General features: G+C 52.4%; 1 protein-coding gene across 1 annotated transcript; it reads left to right on the forward strand.

Annotated features, from left to right (window-relative positions):
- Nucleotides 1–3286: 3286 nt before the first annotated feature.
- Nucleotides 3287–18083, forward strand: RSPO1 (R-spondin 1). The gene is made up of 5 exons (XM_010977506.3): nt 3287–3717; nt 13832–14023; nt 15952–16101; nt 16403–16591; nt 17337–18083. Exons 1-5 carry the CDS (start codon nt 3618–3620, stop codon nt 17498–17500), a joined length of 795 nt encoding a protein of 264 aa, XP_010975808.1. The 5' UTR covers nt 3287–3617; the 3' UTR covers nt 17501–18083.
- The last annotated feature ends 1725 nt before the right edge of the window (nt 18084–19808 follow it).

Genomic DNA, 19808 nt, shown 5'->3' on the forward strand with positions numbered 1-19808 from the left:
AGCTGCTAACCCCAAGACCCTTAACCTCTCAGTGCCAATAAAATGGGAATAATTCTTTCCCGCTTTCCTCCTAGCGTTCTGGTGAGGAGTCAATGAGGGTCCGGAGCATGGCAGGTGGTGCAGGCACGTCATGAGTGTGGATCCCTCACCCCACCCTGGCAGAGACAAAACGCCCTTCCTCACCCCCACGGATGCCTGAGGTCATGGTCGCTGCCAGCAGTTCCCATTGCTGGCTCTGCCTGTGCAGTGATGGGCCTCTAAAAAAGACCTGTCTGTGCCCTGTAGCCCAAGGAGCAAAGGACTCAGATGGAGGAACCAATAGAAATGAGGCAGGCTACTTAAAAGAAAGTCATGAGTGCCTATCCCTTCTCTTAGCCCTGGTCCAAGGTTGTGTGTACCCACTGCATGTTGGGGCGGGGAGGGCAGGGACTTGCTGAAGGGATGGGAATGCAGAGACCTGTGACTTTCTGGGGCTGGGTACTGCAGGGTGCCTAGTCTGAGACCTGTCCTGCTTTTAAAATCAGATTTCACATAAAATTCAGAGTTTTCAACTTCTTTTTAAAAAAGCAGAAGATCTAGCAATATGGAGCCAGGATTTCTGCCTATCAACAGTCAGCTGGAGTGGACTAGCCGATGCTCCCTTTAGATGGGGCATTTGCCCTCCAGTTCACCCCCTCTACGCCCAGCATGCCTCCTATTTGTTGCTTGTATCCCTGATAGGATGAACACTTAGCTCCTTTTCAGGGTTGATTCTACATTGCAACTCTTCCCATCCAGTGATGGGTGAGGAAGGCCAGTGTCACTTGCTCCATTGACATTCAGATCTGGAGCCTCCTCCACACTTCCCTGCTGAGATCATGGGTTGGTGGTGATTCAGGTGGGAGTGGGTCAGAAGATCCTCACCGGCTAGGACTGGGCGAGCATGGCAAGGGCCAGACAGAAAGCTAAGACCTGGGAGGACCAAGGGGGAGTTTAGAGGGAAGTAGAGGGAGGGAGAGGAAGGGTGCTAACATTTGTTGAGCACTGTTCCCAAAGGGCCAGACACCATGCCTGGCAGGTGCAGGGAGTGCAGAGATGCATAGACCTGTTCTGCCCCAAGGACCCCATGGGTACCGATCACACAGTGAGACCAAAGCCTCACAGACTCAGGATTTAACACCAGCTTTGTCTGATGTGGTCTTCTCCTCCAGTGTTTGTCAAATATAAGGATTCATGGTACCCTGAGAATGTATTTGCCAGGGTGTCCACAGACCTCAGTTTGAGAAATGCCACAATTAAAATTTAACCCTTCTCCACATAGGTCCACAGAGCAAGAAAAAAACAAACAAAAACACACACACAAAGAAAAAAGGTTTAAAAAGAAAGAAAAATAAACAAGTAAAAGTCAACCCTATCACTTTGAGTGATCACTGGGGCCAAGGCAATCAACCAAAAAGATAAATGCAAATATGGAAATTGCGCAACAGTGCTCAGTGTTGAGATTAGTAGCCAGGTGATATAAAAACTGTTTCTACTGCTTTTTAGATGACCATTGGAATGTAGACTCAAAGTGGTCTTGGTCATAGAAAAACACTATTGAGTACTCATGATGTGCCAGGCACTGTTCTAAACAGTTCCATGTATTAACTCATTTAAGCTTTAAAAACAGCAACAACCCTCTTTTAGATAAAGAAACTGAGGCTCAGACCAGCTAAGTAACTAGCCCTAAGGTAACAGCTAATAAGTAGCAGAGGCAACATTCAAAGCCAGGCAGCCTGATTCTGATGTTGATGCCCTTAACCATCATGCTCTACGGCCAGCCTCTGGGATTGTGTACTTGGGGCTGAAGACCCCAGTTTGATAAGCTCAGCCAGAGCTTTCACAGTTGGTGGGTGATGGAAGTGTGTAGTGGGGGCTGGGAAAGATGGAATGGCTCTGGCAGGCCACGCAGGGAGTACTGGAGGGGCAGGTAGGGGCTGGCAGCTGACAGGGCACTTGGGGGTGGCTGGGGGCATCTCCGCAGGCTCCGGCCGCAGCTCCAGGTGGGATCCATCAGTCTCATGTAAACACTTCTCACAGGCAGCTTAACCACTTGAGTGTGTCTGGCCTTCAAAGCCTGTGGGAGAGGCCGAGGAGGGGGTGTTGAACTCCCTCGCGGGATAATGATTTATCTCCCATGCAGGTGGGCTCTCCTGGGGCCTCCCTAGAGGCCAAGGGGGAAAGGATTGGGACAGGCTTGGGAGGGGCACCTCCACTCTAGCATTTCAGCTTTCTCATTAGTAAGCCCAAACTCAGCCAACTCTCAGAGCAAGCCTGTGAAATGGGCATATTTATCCCCATTTTATAGATGAGGAAACTGAGGTTCAAGGAGGCTAAGCGACTTGTCCAAAGGCATCTTAACCATCAGGTGGGAGGGCAATGCTTCCTTGGCATCTACAAAGTGTCCCTAAGGCTTGCTATTCCATTCCTGCCCCTGTGTGAGTGCGGATGTGTGTGTGGCAAGTGTGTGGGCCAATGCGTGTGCAGGCCTGTGTTGTGAGAGCATGCGATCCTAAGTATGAAGCGAGTTTTCATCCCCTGACTCCCAGGTTGGCTCCAACTTCCCAGACACATTTCACTGGGGAGGGACAAGCTCCCCCTGCCCCCATCACCCGGGCCAGTGGGTCCAGAGACCTGGCTCTCGCTGGGCTGGGGGATTATCCCCATTCTCTGTGTCTCTGGCCAGGGCGGGCGTCGCTGCCTCTTTTATCCTCTCACAAAGGCCAGGCCCGCCGGGCCTGCTGTGTCAGAGTTTCTGTGGCTGGGGGAAGCCTTACTTCCTTTTCTCCCGCCAAGCCCAGAGGGCCATGCAGGGTCTGCCAGCTTGTCGGGGGCCACTGCTCTAGCTCCAGACAAGTGAAAGGCACAGGGGTGACTCAGCAATGGGGAGAGAAGGCTGAGGGGTCAGTCACAGAAGAACAGAGAGAGCTCCTCTTTAAGAGACATGATATAACTGCAGCATGAGGTGTATAGGGCAGACCTAAAGAAGGACTTCCAGCTAGAGCTGGCTAACATTGGGCAGGGTAGAAACAAGGCAGCTGGTTTCCAGTGATCCACAAGTTTGATTCGAGTGTCCACCATATTCCAACTACCTGGGTAGCCAGCTCCAATCCCAGGCTAGGGGCTTTTGTGAGATAGGAGAAGGAGCAAGTTTCTTCTACAGGGGTGCCAGGTGGGTGACTCGTAAGGTCCAAACATGCTGAGTTCTCACAGTCTCCTGGGTAGGGGACTATGTGGGAGGGCAGGAGGCATAGGTTGGGGAGCCTTATGGTACCCCAGAATTAACCCTTCTCTCTCCTCCCCCAACAGGTTGGTTTTTGGAGGTGTCCCTGCTGAAGTGAAAGAGTTCTCCCATGTGACACCCTGAGGTGCCTTTGAGGAAAGCTCTCTGGACCTACTCATGGGCTGATGGAGAAGTGGGCTCCCCACACCCTCTCTGTCCCCAGCTGAGATTATGGTGGATTTGGGATACAGCCCAGGCCTGGGCCTCCTGCTGCTGACCCAGCCCCAGAGGCGTTAGCAAGAGCCCTGCGCCGTCCACCCCCCCCCCCCCCCAGAGACCACCCCTCCTACCAGGGGCCTGGAGCTGGCGAGTGACTATGCGGCTTGGGCTGTGTGTGGTGGCCCTGGTTCTGAGCTGGATGCACCTCGCCACCGCCGCCGGCAGCCGGGGGATCAAGGGGAAGAGGCAGAGGCGGAGTGAGTAATGGATGGGGCTGGACCACCGTGGGCCTTGGGAGTGGTGGTGGTGAGGGTGCTGTCTGGGGACGCGGGCCTTTGGTCATTTCGTTCTGTGATGACCATTGCAGATTTCTACTTCGTCTGTTACAGCTTTGTAGATTACTCAGTAGATTACCCTGCTTGTGGATTATCCAATTTGTGGATGGGTTTGTTTAGATTACTACCCACTCTGTGGATCTCTCATTTTGTCTGTTTTCCCCTTTGTAGACCCTGCTTTCTAGATTAACCCCTCTCTTGTGAAGATCCAGTTTGCGGATTATCCCCTTTGACGTAACACCAACTTTGTGTGGTATCCATGGAGATGCCTCCCAGCCCGGTTCCCCCCAGGGTGCTCAGTCCCCACCTCATGGACAGTTCAGGGCTCCTTTCTTTTAGTCTGAAGTGCAGCCCTCAACCCCTTGGGGCCAGGAGCCCTGCACAGCCTGGCAGTGGGCAACAGCCTTCCCTGCTCAGATCATGGGGCAGGAACAGTGGAGCAGGGAGGGTTTGGGGACAGTCCACTGCTGTGGTTTTTAACTTTGCCTGGTGGGATTCAGGGAGCGGCACTAGGGGGTGAAGGAGAAGCAGTGGGCAGGAGATTGGCCCCACTGCCCTTCAAACCAGAGCAATTTCACCTTCCCTGCTTTCGGGAAGATTCCACGTAAGATGCCATTGGAAGAAAGGGTTCTCCCAGCGTAAAATAATAATAATAATAATCCTATCATTGTATGGATGGGGAAACTGAGGCTAAGAAAAGGGAAGAGATGATGGTCCCAAGGACATACAGTCAGCATTGGAACCCAGGTCTCTCTGTTCCTGTGAGCCCATTCTTCTTGAAAACAGAGCCTGATGGAGTTCAAGATTTGTCTGTCCCCACTGTCCTCACCATCCCTCCCAGAATCCCATCCTAGGCAGTCCTGAAAGCAGGCCCCCTAGCCTCTGCCTGATGCCTCCAGGGATGGGGGTTCTGCACCTGCCATACGTTAGAGGAGTGGCCACTGTGTGTGAGGGACTGTGCCAGGGAGTGGGGTGGATGCCCAGCCCGAGGCTATCTGTCTCTCAACAACCCCCCGGAAAAGATGTCATGCCCCCAGGCAGGCAGGTCCTCGGAAGTCTAGCCCGACCACTTCTTGCTTCACTTCTGAGGCCTTCAGCAGACCAAGGCCTGCCAGGAAAGGTTGAAAGACCGTGGGGGTTTTGTTGGGTCTCCACGGGAGTGGCCAAGGCCAGAACCCAGCCCAGGGGGAGAAGCTCAGAGAACTGGTGAAGCTGAAAATCCCTGGCTTAACAAACAATTAGAGACAGTTAGGTTTAATCAGCAGCGAGGCCTTGATTTTCCTCCCTTCTCATCTGCTGCGGCCAGTGTTTTGGACTCCATGGGCCAGATGTGGTTTAGCAGTTTATAATTGGTCTCCTCTATTTCCGAGATGAGAGAGAGAGAATGGGAGAGGCCACTCACACTCATGCGAGATGCCCTAGTGGTCACACTTCCATGGGTGAGCCACACACTCACCTATACCAAAGATCAGAAGACCTGGGTTCATCTTTTGTACTTTAAAAAAAAAAAATAGTACCAGCTTGGCCATCAGAATGGGCCAGTCCTAGCAACAGCCAATCAAATGTGGTGATTCTGATGTGTCCACTTTTGATACAGTCACGTCTCACAGCCTCGGCAGCATGTAGCCCAGGGTTTATTACCAAGTGGTGTGAGTGAAGGACATCCTCGATGGTGAGATACAAGGATGCGTTGAGGTGTGGGAAAGACTCAGGATGCAATGAGGGTCCAAAGTGGACAGAGACTCAGAGAGAGATGAGAGTAGATGTGCTGGGCAGTACTTTCAAAATCGTAACCACAAAGCTGCAAGTGTGACTGTATAGGAACACAGGGAGAGTTACATGAGATAATGGTTATGTAGACATGGTGAAATCTTTGTAAAATAGCAAGCCCTGTGTGGTCAGTCTGCATGCACATCATTGTTACATAAACCAGGGTTTCCAGGGGAGTGGGAGAGGAAAGAAAGGACCGAAATAGTGTGTGTGGCTGCTCTGGTCCCCCAGCACGTGCAAGGGCGGGGCAGCCTGGTGGGGCAGAGGTAGGCTTGCTGTGTTTATGAGCCTCAGGTCTGTGGACTCTGCCATCCCGTGACTGCATGTCGGTAAGGGCCACCAGAAGCCATCCAATATAGCTCTGGTCCAGAGCCACACACCTGTTTTGAGCCAAGGAATGTCTGATCTCAGGTCTGAGTGATGGTGTCCCTGCGTGGAGGGGGAGAAGTTTAGCTGTGAGCCACAAACTCAGGCAGGGCGATCTCCTTGTCTTCTGCTCACTGAGGACCCCTCCTCTCCCTGAGCCCCCTCCACTCATCCTCACTGGCCCTCACCCTCTTGTGAACATTTTCCCACCTGGATTTCCTGCCCCGCACGGAGCCCTCTTTCCCTCACCACCCCTCACATTAAGCACCCCTCCCCTTACTGAGACCCTTCTCCTATCTGGTTCCTGGGCCCCCTGAGTCTTGCCCCCCCCATGGAGCCTGCATTCCTTCACTGAACCCTGACTCCTCCAGAAGCTAGACTCCCCTTTTTGCCCCTTCTCACTGCCCCATCCTCCATCTGGAGCATTCATCCCCTCCCACATCAACCATCTGTAGAGTCCCATCGCTGAAGCCCCATTCACTCCGTGGGCCATTCCCACCCGTCCATTGCAAACCCACAGAGCCCAGCCCTGTGGAGCAGAGATGGGTCTTGAGAGGCTCACAGGTGAGGGGGGAAGAGACAATTTCAATCTAGTGTAGTGAATGCGAGAGGGAACCAGGGAGGGCCCAGAGGGAGTGACTTCTTGGTTGTGATTCTAGAGATGAGTAGGCGATCTCCAGGCTGGGGGGTGAGGGGTGGAGGTAGGGGAGGGCACTTCAGGCAGGAGACCAGCGTGTCTAAAGGTGAGAAGTTTGGACAAGGCACAGATGATGCAGGAAATGGGAAATAGCCAGGAGTAGCTGGAGAAACAGGGGGTCCTGGGGTTTTCACAGAAGCAGCTCTGCTCATTCTGTTTTCTATGTGGAGGTCCTTTTCTACTGAAAAGAAAGGTTGTGCTGCTAAAACAAAATGCCTAACGCCCACTAGGGCAGAGCAAGGAAAGCTGCCTGGGGCTGAGGGAGCCTTCCTGGGGGCAATGCCACAGACGTGCGCAGAGGTCAGATGGTGGCGCTTGGTCCCCACCAGGTACCAAATTTGCCCTTAACCTGACTTGCGCTCTGAGTAATGAGGAGCCACTGAGAGGTTCAGGCTAGCGGTGTGGTCCTGCTGCAGGAGTGGGTGAGGGGAGGTGGCTCAAGGTGGAAGGCAAACAGGCCCTATTTGGGTGCAGATGAGGAAAAAGCACAGGTCTAAACCAAGCTCACGGTTGAATTAGAGAATGCCAGGTCTTCCCAGGGGGATGTGCCCAGTGCACCAGGGCACCAGGAATGGACACATCTCCTGGGATAGCTTGTAGCCTGAGAAGGGCCCTTCCCTACCCACCACTCCCACCTCAGCCTCCTCAGTGAGGCCCTGGTTGCTGTCACCCCCGCACCCCACCCTCACCCCCACCCACATCACTCAGGGCTCTCTCATTGAATCTCATTCCTCTAAGGCTAGAAACCACCCCAAGATCAAGATCAACCCTCTTCTGGGTCATGGAGAGTTCCTCTCCCTCTATCTCTGACCCTCACTCAACCTCCTAATCCTATCCAGTCCCACTCCCACACTTTACTGAACACTCAGTGGGCACCTCTGTGCACCCCCCTCCCTGAGCCTCTGTCTCACTCACCGAATCCTCAGCCCTACGTTCGTGGGGAGTCCTATCTCTTTGTGAAGCTTCACCCCTTACTGGGCTCCCATTCAGAAACAAGACAGGCTCCACCCTCCAAAGATCCTTCTGGTGAGAGAAAAAGACATGTTAGCAGACAGTAACAACACAAGGTGATGTCTACCGTGATGGATTCAAGTACTGGGGCTAGGGAACACAGCGGAATACTCCATCCAGATTTTACAGAGTGGTAAGATTGGGGGAGACTTCCTGGAGGAGGTGACTTTAGTTCTGAGGCTTGAAAGAGGCTCGAGAGGAGGCAGAGGGTGTGCCAGGCAGAAGGGCCAACTGGAGCAAAGGCCCAGAGGCCTGAAGTAGTGTGATGTGCTCAGAGAAAAAAACATAGTTCCATATTGCTTAGAGGTAGTGTTAAGAGGTGGGGTGGGTGAGATCAGCTCAGGGAAGCTTTTTAGGCCAGGTGGAAGAGCTGGGTCTTAATTCTGCAGCCAATAGGGAGTTATTGATGGGTTTTAGGCAGGGGCGTGACACCATCAGAAGTTTGGTTTTAGAAAGATGTCAAGATGAGAAAGTTGGGGGACTGGACAAAGTGAAGCCCTGGGGAGGAGACTGTGGCCAGAAGCATTCTTCAGTGGGGTGGGGGCTGGGCCACGCTGGGGCAAGGATGGAGGAGGGGAAGCAGCAAGGGAAAGGCCTTGCCTTCCTGGCTCAGTGCAAGGGGCTCCGCTGAGTGCTTGGGAGCTCGGGAGCAGAGAGAGTAGCGAGCGGGTGGGAAGGGCAGAGCTGTGGAAGGGGGTTTTGTGAAGAAGTTAGAAGGAGTCTCCATCATCTCTCTGAGTGCCCTCCCCAGCCCTGAGCCCACCCAGCCTCCTCAGCCAGGCTTCAGCCCTCCAAGGCTGCCTCCCTCGCACGCCACCCTCCAATCACAGGCACAGAAGCCAGAGGGAGCATTTCAAATTGGGAATCCCACCATGCCCTTCTGAGCTCCCTTTCCTTGCCAACAGAATAAAGCCCTATTTTCTATTCTATGGACAAGCTAGGATGTTTGGTGCCTCACAGCCTTTGCACAGGCTGTTTCTTTTGTCTGCACACCCTCTTCACCTAGCCTGCTGGGTAAAGGAGCACCCTCCACCTCTCCCCCATTCCCCTCAGGGTGCAACCAGCCCGAGGTGGGCATTAGTTGCCATACCTCCACATCCCCAGCTCCTAGCAAGTCTGGACATGCGTTAGGTGTGCAGTGAACGTCTGTGGAATGAATGAGCCTCGATTTCTCCCTTTGAATCACTATGTAACCTCTGCCCAGACCGAGGATCTTCCTTGGACACCACCCACACACAGCACAAAGCCCCCCTCCCCTCTGGCTCCCCGTCCCCTTACGGCTCATCTGTTTGCCTCTGTGAGCTGAGAACACCCTTTGGTTCCCATCTCCCTTGATAAGCATCCCTTTCCTCATTGAACTGTCCCTGCCCATCACTGAGCCCCTCTCCTCCTTGCGGAGCACCTCTCCCCCCTCCTGAGTCCCCAGACCTCATGGAACTCAGTCCCTGGTCCCATGTTCCTGACCCCAGCCTCAAGCCTCGGGGCAGTATCTGTATCTTGACCCTCCCGTATCCTTGGGTCTTCACATCAGCACTTCCCGTGCCTTTCTTTGTCTTGGGATCACACTCCCGCTCCCAGCTGGTCTCTCCTTTCCATCTCTTTCTATGGCCTCTGACCCTCTCTGTCCCTCTCCTCACTTTACCCCCGACCTCCATCCTCCCCACTGACTCTTCAGCGTCCCCGGGGTTTGGCCTGCATCCCACCACTCCACCAAAACTGCCCTTCTTAAGGTCACCCAGTCCCCTCTAGTGCACATGTCATAGATTTGCCCAGAGCTCCCAGGCTTTGGTCTCCTCCCAGCCCTGGTCCTTGCAGACCTCTCCTTTTCCCACTCAGCTTCCATCCACTCTTTATCTCTCAATGTCCTCCCGCCTCTCCAGCGATTCCTTCTCAGCCTCTTTCCCAGCCCCTTCCTCTGCTTGTCTGCTGAATGCGAGGGCCGCCCAGGCCTCCGTTCTTGGTCCTCTTCTCAAGCTGCACAGCTCCTTCCCTGGGGATGTCTTCCACTCCCAGGGAGTGAACCACCAACGACAGCTCCCAGGACGGATCACTGGTTTCTCTCCCCTTCTCCACAGCCAGTGTCTTGAATGTGAGGCTCTCCTTCCTCACCTTCCTTTACTCCTCCACCACCGCCCTCCGCTCTCCAGCCCCAACCAGGGCACCATGACATCTCCACGGCATTTGGCTTTGGACCCCTCCCTCCTCCCTGGAGTGTCCTCTTCCCTTGGCTTCTGTGATACCACATGCCTGTGAATATCCCCTACCTGTCTGGTGGCTCCTTCTTGGCCTCTCAGTTGGCCCTTCTTCTTCTGTTCTTCTCTTAAATGTCAAATTACTCTTCTTACCATCTATGCCCACTCTCCCAGCCATCTCATGGCCCTGCAAGCCTTTGATGACAGTTTCATATTAAGAACTCCATGTCTCAATCTCCAGCCAAAATATGTCTCGAGTTCCAGACCCACAGATTCAGCTGCTAAATAGACACTTTCCCCTGGGCATCCCACGGGACCCACAAACCCAACACATGCAAAACTTAGAGCTCATCATTAACCCCACCCACATCTGCTCCTCCTCCTCCGGTCCCTCTCTCTCTCTCTTTCTTGATTAAAAGCCGACAGCTACCCCCTCACCCAAGCCCAACACCTGGGCGTTGTCCTCGACACATGCGTTCCCTGGGGCCCTCACTTCCACGTCCAGTCCATCACCTCATCTTCTTGATGCTGCAGCCTGAATATCTTCCCTGTGTCTACTCCTTTCCATCCTCTTGGTTCAGCTCCTTCTCTTTGAACCCGGGAGTCCTCCTGCCTCCAGTTTCGCCCTCCCTGCAATCCGTTCTCCCCACTGCAGAGTGATCGCTCTAAAACGGAATCCTGGCCAGGTCTCCTGTTTTAAAACCCCCAAGGATTTCTCATTGCCTTTAGGATAGTGTCCGCCCTCCTCTAGATGGATTCAAGGCCCCTCCTTCCCTGGCCCCTGCTTCCTTCTCCACTCACTCCACTGAAATTACTGAGCTCACTTCAGATCCGCCACGTGCCTCACTTTGTCTCGCGTGTCATTGATAGCACCGAAGGGAAACACACACAGAGATTTGTTGCTGGTTGAGTGGGAGGCAGGGAGCAGGCTTGTGAGAAGGCCTTTTGCAAATCTGTCCTTAAGAGAAGTGATAGGAAGGAATAAATGAGTATGAGAATGCAACAGTAGAGGCCTGCGAGGGGGGGCACCTGGATGACTTTGGTTGTTGAAACAAAGGGAAGAACCTAGAGGGAGAATTCATTCCAACAATAGGTTAAGTAGCAAACCCAATCCAATGGTACATTAAAGGATCATACACATGATCAGGTGGGATTTGTCCCAGGGATACAAGGATTTTTCAATATCCACAAATCAATCAATGTGATGGCACCACAGTAATAAACCGAAGAATAAAAACCGTAGGATCGTCTCAATAGATGCAGAAAAAACTTTTGATAAACTCCAACAGTGAATGAAGCAAAAACCTTGGGTAATAGACTAGTAAATCTCTTTGAAGTGGAAGTGGCACCTGGACTCTACAGTGGCTTCTTAATTTGTGATACAGCTGAGCGAAAGCCCGAAGTAGGAAATTAATCCCCCAGGCACCATCCAAATTAAGAATTAAACATTATCAACAGTGAAAAAAAAAAAATCCCCCAGGGACCTCCCTTATACCATCAACACAACATTTGGAGTCTTTATTTTGCTTATAATTACCATTTTAAAATTCAGTGATTAATTAAATGGTAATATTGACTCTATATAAATAAATCCTCTATTTAAAAAAAAGTCAGTCTGGCCATCCTTTCAGTTTCCATGTCACCCTGTATTGTCCTACCCCTGGCCTTCATAAGCTTTGTTCCCTCTGCCTGAGACACATACTGGCTATGAAGCCTTTGTTCAAGAAATTCAACCTCTCCATTTCCTCATTTGTGAAAAAGAGGGCTAAAAAAAAAATCAGTAGTACCTGCTTCATGGGTGGTAAGGATTAAACGAGTTAATACTTGAAAAGCACGAGAGCAGTGCCCACCACAGAATAAGTGACAGTAACAAGCTGCCGTGATTGTGACTATGACGTCGCTTTTGTCGTTGTCACTTGTTATTCCCCTCGTCTCTTCTGCTCGCCTTTGTCTTACTTGTTCTCCTGTCCTGAAATCAGGGATCCTTCCTGGAGCAGGTGCTCCTCTCCGTAGCCCTGCAGAATGGGCACCTTCATCTCCCATTTTTGGTGGTGGGGAGGGAGACCCACAAGATGCATGTTGCGCCCAGGGTCCCAGGCTGGCTGTTCGGCTCCAGGTCCAGCCGACTCTGAAGCCTGAGCTCTGGGTCCTCTCTGCTGCACGCTCTCCTGTCTTCTCTATTCTGATTCCCTCAGCTCTCTGCCTCCAGCTTGTCTCTACAGCTCCTTGCTGTCTGGTCCCTCTTTAGTGACTGGTCCCACCCCTCCCCTATGCCAGAACCCTGGGAAGCCACCCAGGCTCCTCCACCTCAGATTAGTCACAATGGCCATACTGACTGCATTCCTTAAGCATCTCTCAAATCGTTTTCTTTCTATCACCACTGAACAGAACTTGGTTTAAGACTTTCTCACCTGGATAATCAGGTCAGCTGAACGTCCCAAATGGTCCTTCAGTCTTTGTCTCTCCCCAGGCTGCAGAGGAATCTTTCCAACATATGAATCAGATCAGGTCTTGCTCCTGATTAAAACTTGCCAATGACTCCCTGTTTTCTAATCAGCTCTGAGAAAGGTCTCCCCCAAACCCTGCAAAACCAGAATGTCTGGTAAATGCAGCTCACTCTGTCCCCCTCTTAGAGAGTCACTCTAAGTCCCAGGAGCATAATGGAGACTGCAAAAAGCCCCGCAGGAAAGAATCCTGGTTTAGACTTGTTGGACCTGGTAGTTGTCAGTCTTCCCTGATACAGTGGCCTTTTCTCCACATCCTCCTATGAACATTTAGGGGAATCATGTTCCAAGGAATACTCTTTGGGAAATGCTGCCTGGCAGGATCGCGTTCAAGTTCATTGGCATGATATTAAAGGCCTTTCAAGATAGGACACTTTATCTTTCACGGCTCCCCTACCCCACCTCTCCCGTACCCCAAATTACCCGCAATTCCTTCAACATTTTATACCTCTTTCTTCTAGAGGGCCTTTGTCTCTACTTCCTAATGGACATATCTCTACTCTTTCTTCAAGAGTTGGCCCAAACGGCACCTCCCCTGTGACTCCTCCCCTCCCTTCTTGCTGGGTCCTGTATTGCTTGGCCTCGCGGCTGCCAGCATGTGCATGTTTACAGGTCTGTCTGCACCACTGAGAGGTCAGTTCGCAGTGGCCAGGCATCTTTGCCTCCCCGTCCCTAGCGCTCACACTGCATGTGGTACCTGGGAGGGGCTGAGTGAGTGTTGGTTGAACAAGTGGAAGAGGAAATGAGATTAAAGGTCTGAGACTCGAGGCTGGGGCTGGAGACAACACTGGCTCAAAGGATGGTTCCAACCTCCATGCCTTTGACATCTTAGACCAGATCATTGTGGTGGGAGCTGCCCCCACGCATTGTAGGAGGTTTAGCGGCATCGCTGGCCTCTAACCCCCAGATGCCACTGAAAAGCCCCTACTCTAGTGTGACAATTGAAATGTCTCTAGACTTTGCCGAATGTCCCTTGGGGAGCAGACTCATCTCTGGTTGGGACCACTGTTCTAGACATAGGTTATTCCAGTTGTCTTCTGTCTCTGGGCAGGTGGCTGTTCCTCGGTTAGTTTAACCCATTATCCTTCTTGTCCTTAAAACGTTCTCAAGGACTAAAAGCCCTCCTTCTATACCTGAGCCTGAGCTTTCCTTCCTCCGGGGATGTGCAGGTGTAAATTCCAGGAAGGGTGCAGCGTCAGTGGCCTCTCTGGGGATGATGGAGCCAGCCTGGAAGATGAGCTTGTGTGGTGCCTGGAGCTGAGCAGGCATTTAGGGTGGATGGCAGCGCTTGCTGTGCTGTTTCCCTTGAAAGCGGATACTGGGGAGGTTCATAAAGCAGCCTTGCCAAGAGCTGCCTGCCTGGTCTGTGCTTTCTGAGAAGCACATTCATTCTGTAGGCTGAAACTCCGGTCTACTCACTTCCGATCCTCGTGGGGGCCTGGGAAAGACAGGGGTCTCTCCTCTGGCTGCCTCTCACCCTCGCTCCATCCTTCCAGTCAGCACCGAGGGGAGCCAAGCCTGTGCCAAAGGCTGTGAGCTCTGTTCGGAGGTCAACGGCTGTCTTAAGTGCTCGCCCAAGCTGTTCATCCTGCTGGAGAGGAACGACATCCGCCAGGTGGGCGTCTGCTTGCCATCCTGCCCACCTGGATACTTCGATGCCCGCAACCCCGACATGAACAAGTGCATCAGTGAGTGTGGGCAGGGCTGGAGAGGGGTGCCGGAGGCTATGGACTCAGGGGATGGGGGCTTTGAATTGCTGACAGCCTGCAAGAGGAGTAGAGGGGACAGAGAGGCGGGGAGTCCCTGATTCACATATCCAGCTGCCGGGCAACCCCAGACAGCCCACCCACATTTCAAACCTCTATCATCACTGCATCTCCTGCCTCCAGACCTGTACCCACCTGTATTCCCACAGGTCACTCTTATTAGTGTCCCAACCCACCACCCATTCACAGACCTGAGAGCCAACCTCTCATTCATGCCCCACCCACCATCCATCCAATAACCAAACTGTGCCTCTTACATCTCCTTTCTATCCTCATTGCCTTTGTCTTATCCAGGCTCCCATCACCTCTCTCCTGGACCATTGCAATAGTCTCATTGGTCCCCCAACCCTCATTTGGTTCCCATCAACCCTCCCTCCTCACTGCAGCCAGAAGGATGCTTCTGAGAAACACAGTCTATCCAGTCACACTTCTTAAAAATCATAGCTGGCTCCACTGACTGCAGGGAAACTCAAGCCCCAGCCAGCCTTCTCTCTGCACCCTTCTCCCTCCATCTCCCGACTCTGCTCCGTGCTCTCACACCAATTATAGTCCCAAGTGCTCCAAGCACACGCTGTCACACCTCCATCCCAGGTCAGCTATGACATGCGCACTGAACATGCTTCCGTCAACACTTCCAAAGCCCCTCCCAGTCTGTTCAGCGCCTTGGGGTTTAGAACGCATTTCCAGACCTCCTCTTGGTCGAGCCTCACAATTACCTTTGGAGGGAGACAGACCTAAGTGAGGGGACCCTTTCTGTAGCTGGTAACATCGAGGCCTCAGGGGAAATGACTGACCCAAGATCTGCCGACTTGGGTTCTAATCCCAACTCTGCTGTTTATTCATTGCGTGACCTTGGGCACGTCACAGCCTCTCAAAATCTCATCGTCAGAATGAGGGTGCTCGCTTGTACCCCAGGGGCTGTTGTAAGAGGCATACGTAAGCCCTCTGTCTGGCACACAATAAATGTAGCTGCCATTATTCTTATTTTTGTTTGTATTTTGCCTGCCACCAGACTCAAGAATCAGAAGCCAGGAGGCACAGAGGAGGGTGGGTAAGGGTGGGGAACTTGTGATGATGGAGGTAGGACCCCGGGGCTGCCTCTTGGTCCTCAGGCATTTGGGGTAGGGAGCTCCCAGCTGTGCCAGCTCCTGGGAAACTGGCACCCGGTCTTCACGGGAAGAGGTCAGCTCCACCCATGATCTGGGAGGGGAGAGATTGTGAAAGACCCTGGCCGCTTCCAGCCTAGCCTGGCAACCCACCCTCCCCCCACTTCCCCAGAGGAGGGACAGCTGGCAGGAGGACATCAGGGAGGGACCCAGGAGTCCAACCAAGGTGGTTCCTGGAACTTGGCCTTGCAGAGGCAGAGGAATTTGCCCTGGGATTGCTCCCCTCTCCTCCAGGCAGATTCTTGCTGGCCCGGGCAGGAGGAGGAACAGGATATGGGGTGTCGTGGATGCCCAGCAGTGGGGGAGACCACATAGCCACTCTTGGGGGTTATTGTATCCCCCAGTTTAGCTCTGATTAGGTGGCCCTCTGGTGTGCCAGGAGATGCTGGCACCCTCCTCTCCTCTGAAACTGGCTCTCCTGGTCCTCCGCTTGGGTTCCAGGGCCTGGGATTGGGTTGGGGTTAGGGTTGGCTGACTGTGGCCAGAGTCCCAGCCTGCCCTGGGAAGAGGCTGCTTTGGCTTCCTCTCCCCCACTCCCTTGCATCCCAAGACTCCTCTGCAGTAATCACAGCTCCAGGCTGCGGTCCTGCCCCTGTGCAGGATGGGTGGGCACCGGGCATGGGGATGAGGGGAGGTGTCCATCCAAGGCTGAACCAGAGGCCCCCAATCTGGCCTTCTCCTCAGAATGCAAGATCGAGCACTGTGAGGCCTGCTTCAGCCACAACTTCTGCACCAAGTGCAAGGAGAACTTGTATCTGCACAAGGGCCGCTGCTATCCCGCCTGTCCCGAGGGCTCGGTGGCCGCCAACGGCACCATGGAGTGCAGCAGCCCTGGTAAGGCGGTAAGGCGTGGAGGGCGCTGCAGCCAAGGGTCCAGGACCCTGGAGAGGGGGCGGGTCGGGTGGCTCTGGCCAGGGAAAGCGTGGGCCAGGCACTGTGCAGAGAAAGCTCACCCACGGCCACCATCTGAGGTTTCTCCCAGGACTTTTCTGCCCTCTGGACTACAGATGCCTATGGCCTGGGGCTGAGGCAGAGAGCAAGTGGGAGAGGCTCCCCTGGGGTACCTGGGGCCAGATGAGGAGATGTGACCCCCTCCTTCTCTTGCCTCTCTCCGTCCTCCCTCCCCTCCTGCCAGCACAATGTGAAATGAGCGAGTGGTCTCTGTGGGGGCCATGCTCCAAGAAGAAGAAGCTCTGTGGCTTCCGGAGGGGCTTGGAGGAGCGGACACGGAGGGTGCTCCAGGCCCCTGGTGGGGACCACACCGTCTGCTCCGACACCAAGGAGACCCGGAGGTGCACTGTGCGGAGGACACCCTGCTCGGAGGGTGAGTTATAGCCTCCGCCTCCCTGGGATCGGGGGTCAGCACAGCCATGGCAGGTCTGAACACCTCTGCTTCCTGTCTATGGCCCAGGAGACGGCCTCAGGCCAGGGCCAGATGGGGAGTCCCCAGCTCAGGTCCCCCATGCTGTGCAACCCGGTGCCAGACAGAGAGCAGTCCCTGCAGCAGCTCTGTATGGTGGGACCAAAAGCTTCTGTGGTTATCTCTTCAGTTTCCCCATTTACTCTGAGCCAGGGGATGTTGGCACTGGAAGGGTCCTCAGAGGTCAGACAGAGGCATGGAAGGGGATGCTAAGACCCAGAGAGATGCAGCGATTTGGCCAAGGTCACACAGCATGCAGTCGGCAGTGATGCAGCAGTGGTGTGTGGTGGAGGAGTTGAGGGCCGTCCTGTCTGTTGGGAGAGCTACAGTGATGACCTGGGAGATGCTCTCAGCCCCTTGGGATCCAAGGTCTGAGGAAGACACAAGGAAGTGGGGGAGGTCTGGTTCATTGAGGGGTGGAGGGTACAGAGGCTCCTGGGACCCCATCTTGGTACCCATGTTGCAGTGGCTGCTGGTCAGAAGAGGCCTTGAGGGGGCCCTACTGCCTAAGGGCAGCATCTCCAGGCCTCCTCCCGCCTCCCCCTGCCCAGGTTCCTCACCACTCTCCTCCTTGGGCCCTTGGTCATGCCCAGGGCCTCCCTGCTGTCAGGACACCCTTTGTTGACTCTTCCTGCTGTTGGGGTTACAGGGCAGAAGAGGAGGAAGGGCGGCCAGGGCCGGCGGGAGAATGCCAACAGGAACCCGGGCCGGAAGGAGAGCAAGGAGGCGGGCGCTGGCGCTCGGAGACGCAAGGGCCAACAACAGCAGCAGCAAGGGACAGTGGGGCCGGTCACCTCTGCGGGGACAACCTAGGGACACTGTTCAGCCTCCAGGCCCATGCAGCAAGAGTCCAGCGCCGCTCTGTGTGATGAGAGCTTTACTGAACTCGAGCACTGGAGGCAGCGCGTCCACACACTCTCCATACATACAGGAACACACAGATACATGCACACAGACCCTGTATCCAAATATGTAACCGACATACATACAAATATGTGTGTGTATGCATGTGCACATGCGTACACACACACACACACACACACACACACACACACAATAGAGGCTACTGGAAGATCCTTCTAGCCCTCAGACAACACTGTGTGAGCAGGGCGGGGAGGTGGAGGGGTCATCGCTGCCCAGCAGAGGGCCCAGAGGCATATGCTTGGTTTGTGATTCTCCCAGTGGACGGACGCCTCAGAGACAACATTTTCCAGCATCCAAGCCCAAACTTGGCAGAGTGGAGCCTTCTGGAGGAGCTGATAGGACCAGCCTGGTGTGGCAGACAGGAGCCAAAGCTTTAGACTGTTCCGCATCTCCAGCTGTGTGACTTTATCCTTGGAGAGTTTTGTTACACATCCATGATCCGTATAAGGGCTGCCCTGACTCTGAAAACTGCTTAAAGGTTTATTTCAAATTAAAAACAAAAACCAAATGCCAACAGAAGCCACAGGTACCACATTCCTTTTCAGGGTACGGGGGTTGGTAGAGTACGCATGGGAGCAGAAAGGGACAGGGCTGAATCTCAAGAGACCCCTCCTGGCCTCCTCGACAGAGACCCCTCCTGGCCTCCTCGACAGAGGCTCCAGAGCAGGAAGAAAACTTTGAGGATGTTTAAGGTGGTAACCAGCTTCTCTACATCTTTGTTACTCAGAATGTGGTCTGTGGATCAGCCTCGACATTATCATCAGGTAGCTTGTTAGAAATGAGAACTTCAGGTCCCATCCCAGACCTGATGAACCAGAGTCTGCATTTTATCAAAGTTCCAGGTAACTGGCGTGTTCATTTAAGTTTGAGACGCATTCCTTTAATTACCTCTAAGGATGGAACAAAGATCTCGGCCAGCTTGCAGCAGGAGGGATTGTAGTCAGCTATACAGGGAGACTTTCCATCTGAGAGAAGCAGACTCTAAACTGAAGGGCTACCGTGGCGCTTCTAGGGGGAGGCCATGCTCAGGCTCCCTGAGATGGTTGGTGCAAGTTGGACGTGAATGCAGAACAGTGGATGTAGTCACCTCTTGTGGCATTCTGAAGTGTCCACTGGCAGCCATCCGTGCACCAAGCTCTGGACTCACATTTAAAAGGGTAAAAAGCCACATTTAAAAGGGTAAAAAGCCACATTTAAAGAGTAAAAAGAAACAGATGAAGTTAATTTTAAATATATCTTCTATTTAACCAAATATATGCAATGTTGGGTTTACAGAGTTGAGCCAGACAGGAGCCTTGCTCTCATGGAGCTTAGAGGTTGGTGGCGGGACTGGGGTGAATTAAGTAATCCTTCGAATAAATGTATGATTACAAATGAGTGGAGTTAAAGGCAGGCAATCACTGAAACACACACAGCTCTGAAACTAAATAAAACAAAATAAAAGATTCTATCTCTGAGAAGCTCTTCAGAGGAGGTGGTATTCAAGTTAAGATCTAAAGGATGAATAGAAGGAGTTAACACAAAGAGGAGGAATGAAGTTCTAAACCAGTGCTGGCCAATAGAAATACAGTATGAGCCACTAATCTTATTTAAAATTTTCTTAGAGGGAGGATACAGCTCTGTGACAGAGTGCCTGTTTAGCATGCATGAGGTCCTGGGCTCAATCCTCAGTACCCCCATTAAAATTAGTTAATTAATTAATAACTTAATTACCTCCCCTGCCAAAAATTTTTTAAATAAAAAACAAAAAAATTTTTTTCTAGTAGCCACATTTGAATAGTAAAAAGACACAGATGAAGTTAATTTTAAATATGTCTTTTATTTAACCAAATATATGCAAAATATTATCTATTAACATAATCAATATAAAAATTATTAATGAGATCTTTTATATTCTTTTTTAAACTGTCTTCAACATTCGGTGTGTATATTTACACTTACAGCATATCTTAATTCAGACACTAAATTTTCGCCAGAAATACTTGATCAGTATTTAGATTTAATAAAAATTCAAAAGTAGATTCAAAAATTGAAAAATAGATTCACACACCCAAGCTGTTTAAAGAGTAGTTAAGTTTTCTGATAACTGAATTGAACTGTTTCAAGTTTTTGATTTAATTCATTGAAATTAAATAGCATTAACAATTCGGTTCTTCAGTTGTACTAGCCATGTGTCAAGTGCTCACTAGCCATACAT

This window comes from Camelus dromedarius, chromosome 14 (assembly GCF_036321535.1).
Source record: "Camelus dromedarius isolate mCamDro1 chromosome 14, mCamDro1.pat, whole genome shotgun sequence".
Classification (NCBI taxonomy): Eukaryota; Metazoa; Chordata; class Mammalia; order Artiodactyla; family Camelidae; genus Camelus; species Camelus dromedarius.